Below are 13,130 nucleotides of genomic sequence, written 5' to 3' on the forward strand. Positions count from 1 at the left end.
CACTGTTCTACTTACTTTATTTTTGAAGTATAAGAGGCACCTTTCCCCCCCTAAAGGAGGGTGAAAATGTGGGTGTGTCTTATACACTGAATGTAGTCCCACCCACCTGCAGGCCCCCACCCTTTGACCTTGCACCAAACAGGAAAAGGTGTGTCGTATACTCCCAAAAATACGGTACTTAGGAGGATGAACAAAAGGCTGAGATACTCGGGTATCCTGATTTGGGTGCAGCTGGCCCAGAGAAGGGAGGAAGATATCCAGGTGGACCCAGCTGGGCAAGAGAGATCTCAATGCACATTTTCACAAGATTGCAAACTTAATCTTAGAGGGCTTTCCCCAAAGTTCATGAACATCATCATATTACTGAATTGGATATTAGAAGGATTTTTGAAGAGCCCATTTCTGGAAGAACCAACAAGGGCTCTGTTGACTCATTTTTTCTTTTCTTCCATTCTCAGAGTGTCTTCTTCTGTCTGAGCATCTTCTCTTTCATGTTGGCTACATGTCAAGGAACATGTTTTTCAGATTCCCTGAAACCAGAGCTTAAAGATGGTAAGGAAGCCCCTTATTCATCTGAACAAACCCTCATTGTGTGGCCTGCAAAGGTCTAGTAGTGCCAGCTGAAAAGTTTCTGGTTTAGATTCTACAATCTAGGTTTCTATTGTCATAAGAAAATTCCAATGGGAAAGAAAGGCAACAATCCAAGCAATAATCCTTACTTTAAGAGCACAGGTTCATTGTTTCTAATAATTTGGAACATTAGAAATGAATAGATATGAAAGATATAATAGCAGTAATATACTTGCAATAATAAGTCATTGCAATGGGCCAATGGTTCACAGCAGATCCTACATGGACTGCTATAAATCAAAGATCCCCGAGCTGACTTTGAACCCTATCCTTTATACCGTTCTTCTAACCATCTACATGCTTCACAACTTCACTAAGTGTCACTTTACGTGAACACCTGCATACATTACTTTCAATTCCTAATTTCCAGCAGTTTCATTCTTCCTGTTTTGAATGAATCCATACAAGTGCATATTTTGTACACACATAAAAAATTCACTGCTAGCAATGGCTCAGCAGGATTACAAATAGTTCTTTTGAAATCATCCTAGCTGAAAACTTTGGTTCATATCTCTTTCTTCTGGGGCCTTCTATTATCCATAGGACTTATTGAATCTAATAGATCCATAGGCTATATTTCTTGATTCTCACATTATCTAAGGTCTCCTAACTGGGACAGAAAAACACCTTCTGTACCAATGCAGAAATTGTTTGGTCACCAGGAGTCCTTAGAAATCTAAGAGGTAGACAATAACTGCCTGCAGGAAAAGCAGAGAATTTATATACTTCTCACATTTGTCCAATAGTAGATTTATGGAAGTAGCCTCCAGTTCTGGAACGATTCTTGATACAGCTTGATCTTTTGAGTATGACTGCAGACTCAACTGGATTCTTTCTTCTTAGGTAAAATGGTGAAATCAGAAACCTGCCTTGATCGATATGATAGGAAAACCCATCCCATTGGGTCCTCCTGGAATACAGATCATTGCTTCCACTGCAAATGCAATAGAAATGGAATGAGATGCTGTGAAAGGTAGGAAAAAGTTATGGGCAAGCTTTAGATGTGTTAATTTGAGCAGGTTTTCTCCTAAGTTAAGCCAGAAGGGTTTACTAATATAGCACAGACAATGCCCTAACCTAGCAGGGAGGAAGGCTCATGCATGGAGCTGGTCTGGAATCACTACACAACTGTAAAAGGGCCAGAAGCATCCCTCTCTGAATTTCTAATTGTCCGCAGGGAAGAGCTCCCAGACTGGGGTGATTCCTGCAATCTAGGCAGAATGTAATAAAGCATCTCAGAATCAGGCTGTTTGCACCTGACACTGTCTGGACTTACGTAGTGGCTTTAAGTTGGCAAATTTTCAGCTAGCCAACTGTGCCCCTATTTTGGGTGACCAGATCCCTTCTGGGTGAGGACGAAGCATCACAATGAGAAATATTCCAGCTGTCAGATAAAATCACTCAAGCTTTATGTATTTATAAAATGTTCTATAGATAGCACCTTCCACCATTGAGACTGGCTAAAATGTACCCGAATACATCAGCGGACTGTTGGAAATGTAGACAAAATCAGGGAACATATTACCACATGTGGTGGTCATGCCCAAAAGCTAAACAATATTGGAATAGAATAAGAAAATGGCTCAAAGAAATAACTAAACCGCAAATAGATATGAAACTGGAATTATTTTTATTGGGAATACCTACAAGGAAATATGATTTAAAAAGATACAATATTTAATTTTACACATCATAACGGCAGGTAGAACAATATATGCACAAAACTGGAAGAACAATAACATACCAACAGAGGAAAATGTGATAAGGAACATTTTAGAGTGTGCAGAGATGGACAGACTCACAAAAGAAATAAAAGATAAGGAGGAAACAGAATAGTATATGGTAGGGAACGAGTGGTACAAAAGGCTACAGGATAGGTATAAAGCTTAAGGAAATGAAGGAAATGACTAAATGAAGAAGACACAGGAATTAAAAATTAGCAATGTATATGCAGATGAAACATGTATAATAGAAATGATACACAATGAAGGATGGCAGTTTAAAGAATGTACCATATTTTTCAGAGTATAAGATGCACCTTTCCCCCCCCAAAAGAGGGTGAAAATTTGAGTGTGTCTTATACACTGAATGTAGCCCCACCCACCCACCGGCCCCAACCATTTGGCCTCTGCCTCCCAGCAATTTAACTCTTTGCCTCAAACGGGGGCTTATGGAGGCTGCAATAGGGTATAGCAATCCCTGAAGCCTGAAACAGCTGATGATCGGGAGAAATTGTAAGTGAAACTTGCTGTTTGCTCCATGTGTCAAATTGCTGGGAGGCAGATTTTTTTTCTTGTGCTAATCAGGTTGTTTGCTGCAAGGAGGTAAGTCAACAACTATAAATGCCTGTAGAATGTTCAAATTATGAGACTTATTTTTTAAAGACTGCCTTATTATTATTCAAAACAACTTAACAAAATGAAGAAGCTTTTTAAAATAAATGCTTGATCTGAAGAGGCCCCATGCTATTGTTTTAAAAAGTGCTGTTCTTTTAAATAGCAGAGAATAACTATATTTCCAGAAAGCACATCAATTTTAACAGCATCTGTACAAGTATAGTCTGAAATATAACACTACAAACAGTGTATATTATCTATACTGTTTGTTGCAAGGAGGCAAATTGCTGAGAGGAAGAGGCAGATTTCTCCCCTCCCCTTGTTTTTCTCCCTAAAAGCTAGGTGCGTCTTATACTTCGTAGTGTCTTATACCTGAAAAATACGATATATATTAGTATCATATGTATAGACAAAGAGAAATTGAAATAAGGGGGAATTGCATATATAATGGATGTGTACTGATGTGAAAATGTTGCATAGAAGAAAATTGTAAAATAATATTTTTTTAAAAAAACTGTTTAGTAAAAATATTTTTTTAAAAAACCACTCAGCTTTTTTTGATGGGAGCCTCATTGAGTTGAGTCCTGTTATCTGGGAGGAGTTTGAGCCAACTGCTGATGAGGAAGTGAACATATTCTTTGTGGCTGTGATCTTGGCCATCAGATTTCTGCACACACATCCCTCTTGGTTAGTTAAAGTCATGATCCTTATTGCAATCAACAGGAGGCATCCCAAATGAATTCAGGGTGCCTGAAACCCGAGATTTCTCCTTTTAAAGGAGCATTTCCAAGAACTGGGTTTTTAGAATCAAGCAGAGCCTTGGTTGAATCAACCTTTCTCCAGGAAGTTCAATAGTTCTCCACAAGTTCTAATGTGGCTGATGATCTTAAAAAGCCTGTGTCAATTGATATCAACCTTGACCGGCCTTGATCTTTTCTCCTTCCTCTTCTTCACCCTCCCTTCTTTCTTCCCTTCAAAGAGACTGTGGTGTTCTACTAATTGCAGGATGCAAGGAAGGGGAAAACCCAGTATCGTGTGAACGTGGAGCCTATACACTGGATGACCAATGTCGCTGTCTCATCCCTTCGGATGCTGGTGCCGGAATGGATTTGGAATTTGAAAAGAAGTCTAACTAAATCACTCACATTCCTTTCAAAGACCCAGCTCTACTGAAAATGGGGAAGGATGCAAAGTAGTGGTAAATCCAGACAGCCATAAAAAAAAAATGTAGACTAGATTATAATGTTAATTCTTATCCCCTCCCGTGCAGTACTGGAATAAATGTCTTACCTGAGCATCTTCACCTTTTCTCTTGTCTTTTCTTTTTATTAAATAAGGACCATGTTAAATGTGTATCAGCCAGGCTGGGCTTGAAGATGCTGCTTGTATCCCTTTGGTATTCCGGCATCAAATAAATGCTGCTTGAGCATTAATATTGCTTGGTGAAAATCCCATCGAGATCAAGAAGGAATTGAAAAGCATTGGAAGTGAGAATTCACTCTTCGTTTCACTCTGTTATTCTATTCTATTCTATTCTATTCTATTCTATTCTATTCCATTCCATTCCATTCCATTCCATCCATTCTATTCTATTCTTCTTTTTCTATTTGTTTGCTTTAAGAACCAGTACTGGTCCAGCACTCCTAAAATGCCCGCTTAGGGGACCTACACTCTGCTTAAACTTGAATCCTGATCTGCTCACACAGAGGAATGTGAGTTGTACAATAATACAATAGCAGAGTTGGAAGGGACCTTGGAGGTCTTCTAGTCCAACCCCCTGCCTAGGCAGGAAACCCTATACCATTTCAGACAAATGGCTATCAAATATCTTCTTAAAAACCTCCAGTGATGGAGCATTCTGGAGGCAAGTTGTTCCACTGATTAATTGTTCTGTCAGGAAATTTCTCCTCAGCTCTAAGTTGTTTCACTCTTTGATTAGTTTCCACCCATTCCTTCTTGTTCTACACTCAGGTGCTTTGGAGAATAGCTTGTCTCCCTCTTCTTTGGGGCAGCCCCTGAGATATTGGAAGACTGCTATTATGTCTCCCCTAGTCCTTCTTTTCATTAAACTAGACATACCCAGTTCCTGCAACGGTTCTTCATATATTTTAGTCTCCAGTCCCCTTATCCATTACCCGTAAATCCTCTTTTAATGACCCCCATAATTCCTTGTGGGATGGAGTGTGGGCAACTGAATGGAGTTGAGTATTTACTGACTGGATGCCCTTCCTGTCACCAATGTGGAGGTTTTCTTGCAGCAGATATATTTTCATTGTGCCCAGAGAGAAAAATATCTGCCTTTAGAGCTCCACCTCTAGGCCACCGCACCATTCAAATCTCTTCCTTGTAAATGCTGCTGAATAAATCTTCCACATAAGCATCTTAGTCTCTTCCTTGCCTTTTATTAGACTTCAATAATAATTTTTTTCAATGTCAAGGAAATGTTGGAAGATGACACAACAACATTCTTCAACACATATTTATGCATATGGAACAATGTAAAAAAATCATCTGGAGACTGGAATAATGGATAAACTTGAAGACTAATTAATTTATTTGTTCAAATTACAGAAGAAGTCTTTGCATGAAAATGAAGAGGGGCTGTCATAAGAAACCTTCATTTCATGTACAATTCAATGGTGCTGATAGCCACTGGAAAGTCTGATCACGTCTAAAAGTTACACAACATCCCTCTTTTGGGCCCAGGTGGATGGAAGGCCATCTAGTAAAGCTTTGAAAATTGCCAACATTCAAAGATCTACAGCACATAGGGATGGCCCTTTGAATCTAAACATTTACCTTGTTCTTTGTCTATTTCCTCTAGCCATTTGTACCACAAATTCCATACTATGTAATACTCAGATTCTTCTTTGTCTTTTATTTCTTTTGTAAGTCTGTCCATTTCAGCACACTCTAATACATTTTTTTAAAAAAATCACATTTTCTTCTGTTGATGTATTTTGTTTTTCCAGTCTTGTGCCTATATGATTCTTACTGCAGTTATTACATGTAATATGAAGTATTTAATTATTTTCTCATAATTCCCTATAGTTATCCCTAATTGAAATAGTTCTGGTTTTAGTTCTATTGATTGTGTGGTTATCTCTTCCAGCCAGTTTTTTATTCTTATCCAATAATTATTTTGCTGCTGCTGCTGTATTAAAGGGGAAAAAAGATTAAGAAATTAGAAAGCAATCATAAAAACTGCGTAATTAACAAGAGGGGGGGGAAATGTAAGATAGATTGTAAATAAAATAGAACCGAATAACAATTATAAGAAATATGTACATAGAATGATATAAGATGTATTGTACAGAAAAGTACATTGAAAGAGTAATATTTGCAGAAGAGATATAAGTATAAATTACCATATGAGTAGATGAAAAATGTGTAAATAGATAGATATAGATATAGATACGGATACGGATACGGATACGGATACGGATACAGATATACAGATATACAGATATACAGATATACAGATATACAGATATACAGATATACAGATATACAGATAATAGATAGATAGATGTAGATGTAGAGATATAGATATAGATATAGAGATATAGATATAGATGTATACATGTATAGATGTATACACGTATATAGATATAGATATAGATATAGATATGATATATATTATAGATATAGATATAGATATAGATAGATATAGATATAGATATAGATAGATAGAGATATGATATAGAGATAGATATAGATATAGATATAGATAGAGATATAGATATAGAGATAGATATAGATATATATAGATATAGATATAGATATAGATATATAGATGATAGATATAGATATAGATATAGATATAGATATATATATATATAGTATAGATATAGATATAGATTAGATATAGATATAGATATAGATATAGATTATAGATATAGATATAGATATAGATATAGATCTAGATATAGATATAGATATAGATATAGATATAGATATAGATATAGATATAGATATGATATAGATATAGATATATAGATAGATATATATATAGATAGATATAGATACAGATACAGATACAGATATAGATGTATGGATAAAAAGTATAATGGAGGTTTAATGATGTGGAAATGTTGCAAAGATAATATTTGTGTTCTTAAAAATGAATTTTTAAAAATAAAAACATTTTTTTAAAAAAACTAAACATTTACCAACCCATGTTTTCTTGGTCCTGAAATGTAGAGTAACATTACAATCACCAAACCATCAAGGGTTTGGGTCTGAGGATTCAACCCCTTAAGCCCCATAGGATAGTTTAAGGCATCAAGAAGTCATCTACTGCCCAAATTAAAGCTATTGTCCACATCTCTGAAAGTAACGATTGGCTACCAGGGAAGATGAGTGGTCAGGAGAAGGACTGGACATTTTCTTTCCTCCCAGGCATAACTCTTGAGAGCCATCACTGATGTTCTCCTTGCCTCCTGCAGTGACATCACATTTCATCATCAGCTTCTACTCTGAAAGTTCTCTTGGCATCTCAGAATGTCCAGGGTTACCATAGGGACGGGAATAAACACTTTTAAATGATTCCACTTTTACTGACCACTCTTTACCGGCTGCTGGAAGGTTAGAGGCAGCATCCATCTCTACCCTCGTTCAACATATACTCTTTTTCCCATGATGGCAGGTAGGAATTGGGCCATCTCACTCTGGGAAGGGATCCCTCGTTCACTGAGAGTCAAATTTGGCATTACGCATAGAGAACAGCTGGGGAAAGGAGAAGGTTTGGGGATGGGCTATCCAAGGGAAGGAAATGGAAACCATGATAGGAAGCAAATTGGAAGAAAACCAATGGGGCGAGTCCTCGCTCAACCCAATTTTGGGAAGTCCTTGACTTCTTTTCCTTGGATTGTGGCCATACATTTTGCCCTATATTCAGTGGAATTTCATATCCACTTCTAATAAATATTTCCCAATGTAGCTTTTGATAGAAACAGATTTTTAATCCCATTTCCTCATCACATCAAAAGTTTATCAGGGGGACTCATGGACCAGAAGGTGGAAAAGAAAGAGGAATCACAAAACAGGAAACCAAACATCTGGTTGAAATGCCTTGTGTTATTTCTCTGGGGCCAAGAAGACAGTTTGGCGTCCTTTTAAAGGTTCACAGGATATCTACTCATCGGGGGGTGGACTCCTTTTTGAGTCCCTAAGTATGTTTCTTTGGAAGGACCCTAAAATCAGCAGGGTGTAGGCAGGGCTACATATCTCAAACCACTCAGAATGGGACTGAGGGCTAAACTACATGATGTCCTCAGCCGCTATATCTACTTCCAAGGACGATGTAAAAGGAAAGAAAATGCTCCTTTCTTCCCCTCTAATTCTTCTTTCCTTTTCATCCTGGTCAGATGTGGGGGGGGGGAATGACTTTGTGCCTGAGGGAGGAACAGGTGTTTAACCCCTCCCTGGACATTATGACCTAGATCAAGATCACATGAAGTGTTAACACCACTTTATAATGCCTTGGTAAGGCCCCACTTGGAATACTGCATCCAGTTATGGTCACCACGACGTAAAAGAGATTTTGAGACTCTAGAAAGGGTGCAGAGAAGATTAACAAAGAGGATTAGGGGGCTGGAGGCTTAAACATATGAAGAAAGGTTGCAGGAACTGGGCATGGCTAGTTTAATGAAACGAAGGACTAGGAGAGACATGATAGCAGTCTTCCAATATCTCAGGGGCTGCCACAAAGAAGAGGGAGTCAAACTATTCCCCAAAGCACATGGGTAGGAGAAGAAGCAATGGGTGGAAACTAATGAAGGAGAGAAGCAACTTAGAACTAAGGAGAAATTTCCTGACAGTTAGAAGAATTAATCAGTGGAACAACTTGCCTCCAGAAGTTTTGAATGCTCCAAGGCTGGAACTTTTAAAGATGTTGGATAGCCATTTGTCTCAAGTGGTGTAGGGTTTCCTGCCTAAGCAGGGGTTGGACTAGAAGACCTCCAAGGTCCTTTCCAACCCTGTAATTCTATTCTATTCTATTCTTCCTTCCAATATTCTATTCTATTCCATTCCATTTTATTCTATTCTATTCTATTCCATTTCGTATTCTATTCTATTCTATACTAGTCCATTCCATTCCATTCCATTTCTATTCTATTCTATTCTAGTCCATTCCACTCCAATCCATATTCTATTCTGTTCTGTTCTATATCCAATATGGGACCCTGGATGTTCTCAGATTGAAACAGAAAATGCAGTTTCTGACTTCTGTCCTTCTTTTGATGCGTGTTTTACAGATCCGGCGCATAACGCAGAGACCCCAGAAAACCTGGCCCTTCCGACTCCAGGTTGCCCAATACTCATAGCCATACCTGCTCTAGGAAACAACCTTTGGATCCAGCCTCCTTTTCCCCACCTGCCTGCTCACTTGATCCAAGGCAATGCCAGCCTGCAGAGTTTTGTCCCTCCAGGAGTGTCGCACCTCCAAACCATCCATGGGGAGCAACTGCAGTTGGCCAACCTGACAGCCTGCAATCCTCACGTCTCTACCTTTCCCCAGCCTTTCTACCCCCCTGCCACCTCCATATCAAGCTCTTCCTGGCACTGGCCCTGTGCAGAAGATCCCCAGGCCCTCCTACCCCCAACATCGGCTCTCAGGTCATTCAGAGGCAACGCCTTGGGCACAGACCGCCTCTGATGTGGGCGTTCAGCTTGGACAGAGGTGGCCACTCAAGCATCCTAGCAGCCAACCAGCCTCTTTGCAAGGTGAGAGCTACTTATGCAACCCTGGAACCTTGGCTCTTGTTCCCAGAGCACCACCAGTTAGACCTAGTCACAGATGTCCAAAGGCTGGGCCACCAATCCTGGAGGTCTTCAAGAAAAGTTAGAACTAGAGTAAGTTTCTTGAAGACCTAGATGTTTTTAATATGGTTCTTCATAATTTATGAAACAGGAGCAGCTGCTTGGGAGGCCCAGGCCTCAATCAAGAGCTGTCTCCATCCTTTTCTGCCTCTTCATCTATTTCTGTAGAGTTGCGAAGGAAAACCTGGTAGGAGTCACAGGCAGATTGGGCCACCAAGTTAGGGTCAGCTATGATGGTGCAGAATCCACATCTCTTGCTCAGTTTCTCCTCTTGGCTCTTTCAGAGGTCAGAGCCCCTGAAGAGGAACCACAGAAGGCCCAGACTTACCATCTTCCGGGATCTCTTGATCAGCCAGGAAGGAGCATCCATCAGTTTGTGGGCTCCCCTTTGGCTCCTTCTTCATCGTTACACTATGATTTGGAGGACACGCCTCACCTCTTTCCAGTGGTGGAAGGTGAGTGCTAAATACCAGGTATTCCCTGCAGGTATTGACCCCTGTTAGCCTTTGTATGACATCCTGGACTTTAAGGCTGGTGAACACTTCAGAAGGGAATCCATATCTGGGAGATAATATGATAGAGCATCCTTGTTTGAAGAATCACCTCTTGACATCTTTCTTTCAGTGGGCCAAGCTCCAGGAGGACACCCATCAGGTGCCAGTCTGAAGACTGAGGTCCCACAGACCTCTCAAGGGCAAGAAGCATCAGAGCGAGATCCTAGCAAAAAGTTTGGGCTGAATGGTGAGTTCCAAAGCATTGCAGATGGGAAGACTGTCCCCGACCGAGAGGGGTTTCTTTGGAAGGTGCAGAGTCTCATCATGCTCTTCCAAGATATGTGAAATCTTGCTGTGGGCTTTAGAGAAGACAACCCAATGAAAATTAGATTGTTGTTCATCAATAATGGGGGATGGTCTAGACCCTTACTGGCCTTGTGTTCATCAGTTGAACCAATTTTGCCAAAAATTCCCTAGATTGTAGATTCCCTCTTCTATTACCGTGAACCAGGAATGAAGTTGCTAGTTGGAGAATGGTCTGCAGAGATTGAAGACAATAATATTCCCATTCCTCATAGCAGAGCAGGGGCAAACAGGGTGGTAGGAGAAGTATGGGAGCCTAAAAGTAGCTCACATTTTGTCTGAGCAACCTAATTGGTATCCTTCAAAAACAGATTCTTTTCCCCTTCCTTCCTTCCTTCCTTCCTTCCTTCCTCCTTCCTTCCTTCCTTCCTTCCTCCTTCCTTCCTTCTCTTTCTTCTTTCTTTCTCCTTCTTTCTTTCTTCTTTTCTACTTTCAGAGAGGTGGGTTCAGATTGGGCAGGAGTAGGGCCATGCCTCTCCTCCTTCCTGGGAACATAAAGGACCTCACAGGACAGGCTTGAAGGATGAGTTCCATGTACTGCAGGAGCTCCTTGATGAGTTTCCTGACAGTGAGCAGTATTTTTTTCTTCTCTCCCTTCCAGATGGTCAGTTCCCTTCCTTCCTTCCTTCCTTCCTTCCTTCCTTCCTTCCTTCCTTCCTTCCTTCCTTCCTTTCATCCTTCCTTCCATCCAGCCATCCATCCTTCCTTCCTCCTTCCTCTTTCTTTTTCTTTCTCTTTCTTTTCTTTCTTTTCTTTTTTTTTTTTTTTCTTTCTTTTTCTTTCTTTTCTTTCTTTCTTTCTTTCTTTCTTTCTTCTTTTCTACTTTCAGAGAGGTGGGTTCAGATTGGGCAGGAGTAGGGCCATGCCTCTCCTCCTTCCTGGAGGAACATAAAGGACCTCACGGGACAGGCTTGAAGGATGAGTTCCATGTACTGCAGGAGCTCCTTGATGAGTTTCCTGACGGTGAGCAGTATTTTTTTCTTCTCTCCCTTCCAGATGGTCAGTTCCATACCTCATCAAAGGGGAAAGGGAAAAGGAAAATCCCTTGGATTGAAGAAGCCACCGGCGAAAAACCCAAAGAGGAGGAGGAGAGAACTCACCATCAATGCCATCTAAGACCAGGGCAAAAGGGCAGCAGAGAAACAAACCTTGCAAAAATGCCTCTGCAAAGGGGGCAGCAGATGCCCCGAAATCCAAAACCGTCCCTTGTGGTTTGGAAGCTCCAGATCTCACCCAGACCAAGGTGCCTTCTGTACTTCTGAGCATCCATGAAGACCCGAAGGTGGTGCTTCCTGAACTCCTTCCAGAGCAGACAGCTGAACAATGTCATTCTTATTCTTCCAAACTCTATGACAGGCCATGCCTCTTCAGCCTTGGAGAAGAGTCAGCCTAAAAGCCAAGATAAACAGGAAGCGAGGAAAAAGGTCAGCCTGTGTGGCACAAAGAGCAGAAAGTGCTACCCCAAAAGTGAAACGGAGGGAGCCCCAAAGACAATCCCAAAGACCAACCTGGCTTGTAAACTGATGGAGTCTCTACAAGTCTTTCACCCACTAGGCAAGCAGACCAGTTCAACTCTGCCAAGCAAGAAAGTCGATTCCGTTTTGCCTTACAAGTCTATTCCGGACAGTCGTATCCCAAAGGCCAAGCTTTTGCCTCAACCATCATCTCACCTATCTTCCCAACCTCTGACTACTGCACCCAAGCCGTCCCTTCACTTCCTACCTGCCCCTCAGCTGCATCCCCAATGCCAACCACCAGCCCCCGCTGTCAAAATTACCTTCCCGTCCTCTCTCCAAACCTTCATCCCATCCTCTGCCTCAACCACCATCGCAGCCGTGGCAAAAACTCGCTGATTCCTGTGCCTACTCAGCCCCCAAAGCCCCTGGGGAAGCAGGTGCCCCCTGCCACGATCCCACCTGCCCCAAAGTCCTGGGATTCTGGACTTCCACGCAGCAGGGAGTGGAGAAGCCAGGCTGCAGCTGGCGGGAAAACCACCAGTCTGGGGTCAAAGCCCACTGACTTAGGTCTGAATGTTGGGCGCCTCGGCCACATTAAAGCACCAGCCAAAGTCCCACTGCCCAAAGGTCCATCTTCATCGCCACCGTATAAAGGGATACGTTCAGACCCTGGAGAATGCCTCCCCCCGACCTGGAGGTCTCGCGACCCATCACGGACGAGCAGCGGCCCATTCGGGAGAGGATGAAGCGGGAAGCTCAGAAAGAGAGGGAGGAGGCAGCCTGCTGGACTTCGCTGGGAGGATCAAGATCTTTGAGGAGCGGAGAAAGAAGTGGACATCTCCCTCTATTATGGCTATCCCAGCTTCGGCTGTCCTTGGAGAACGTCCACTTGGCCTTGTCCATCTGGAAGAAAACTGGCTGGGAACGTACGACCGCATTTGGGATCAGACTTTCTGTCATCAAGAGACTGATGGGGTCGTAAGCCAACATGTCACATGGCCGCATCGCTTAGCAATCACAATCCC

General features: G+C 41.5%; 1 protein-coding gene across 1 annotated transcript; it reads left to right on the plus strand.

Moving 5' to 3' along the window:
- The first annotated feature begins 852 nt into the window (after positions 1–852).
- Positions 853–12,726, plus strand: LOC116516832. Its single transcript, XM_032229460.1, has 5 exons — positions 853–959; positions 9,490–9,695; positions 10,076–10,246; positions 10,416–10,532; positions 11,645–12,726. Exons 1-5 carry the CDS (start codon positions 853–855, stop codon positions 11,908–11,910), a joined length of 867 nt encoding a protein of 288 aa, XP_032085351.1. The 3' UTR covers positions 11,911–12,726.
- Positions 12,727–13,130: the final 404 nt, after the last annotated feature.

The sequence above is a fragment of the Thamnophis elegans genome, chromosome 13, assembly GCF_009769535.1.
Source record: "Thamnophis elegans isolate rThaEle1 chromosome 13, rThaEle1.pri, whole genome shotgun sequence".
Taxonomy (NCBI): domain Eukaryota; kingdom Metazoa; phylum Chordata; class Lepidosauria; order Squamata; family Colubridae; genus Thamnophis; species Thamnophis elegans.

Excerpts from the sequence above, each read along its gene's own strand:
- LOC116516832 (XM_032229460.1), top strand. The coding sequence starts at position 853 with ATGGACTGCTATAAATCAAAGATCCCCGAGCTGACTTTGAACCCTATC. Across the intron at positions 960-9,489 it reads TTCACTAAGTGTCACTTTAC|CCTTTCTACCCCCCTGCCAC; the intron begins GTGAACACCTGC and ends ACCTTTCCCCAG. Across the intron at positions 10,247-10,415 it reads CCTCTTTCCAGTGGTGGAAG|TGGGCCAAGCTCCAGGAGGA; the intron begins GTGAGTGCTAAA and ends TCTTTCTTTCAG.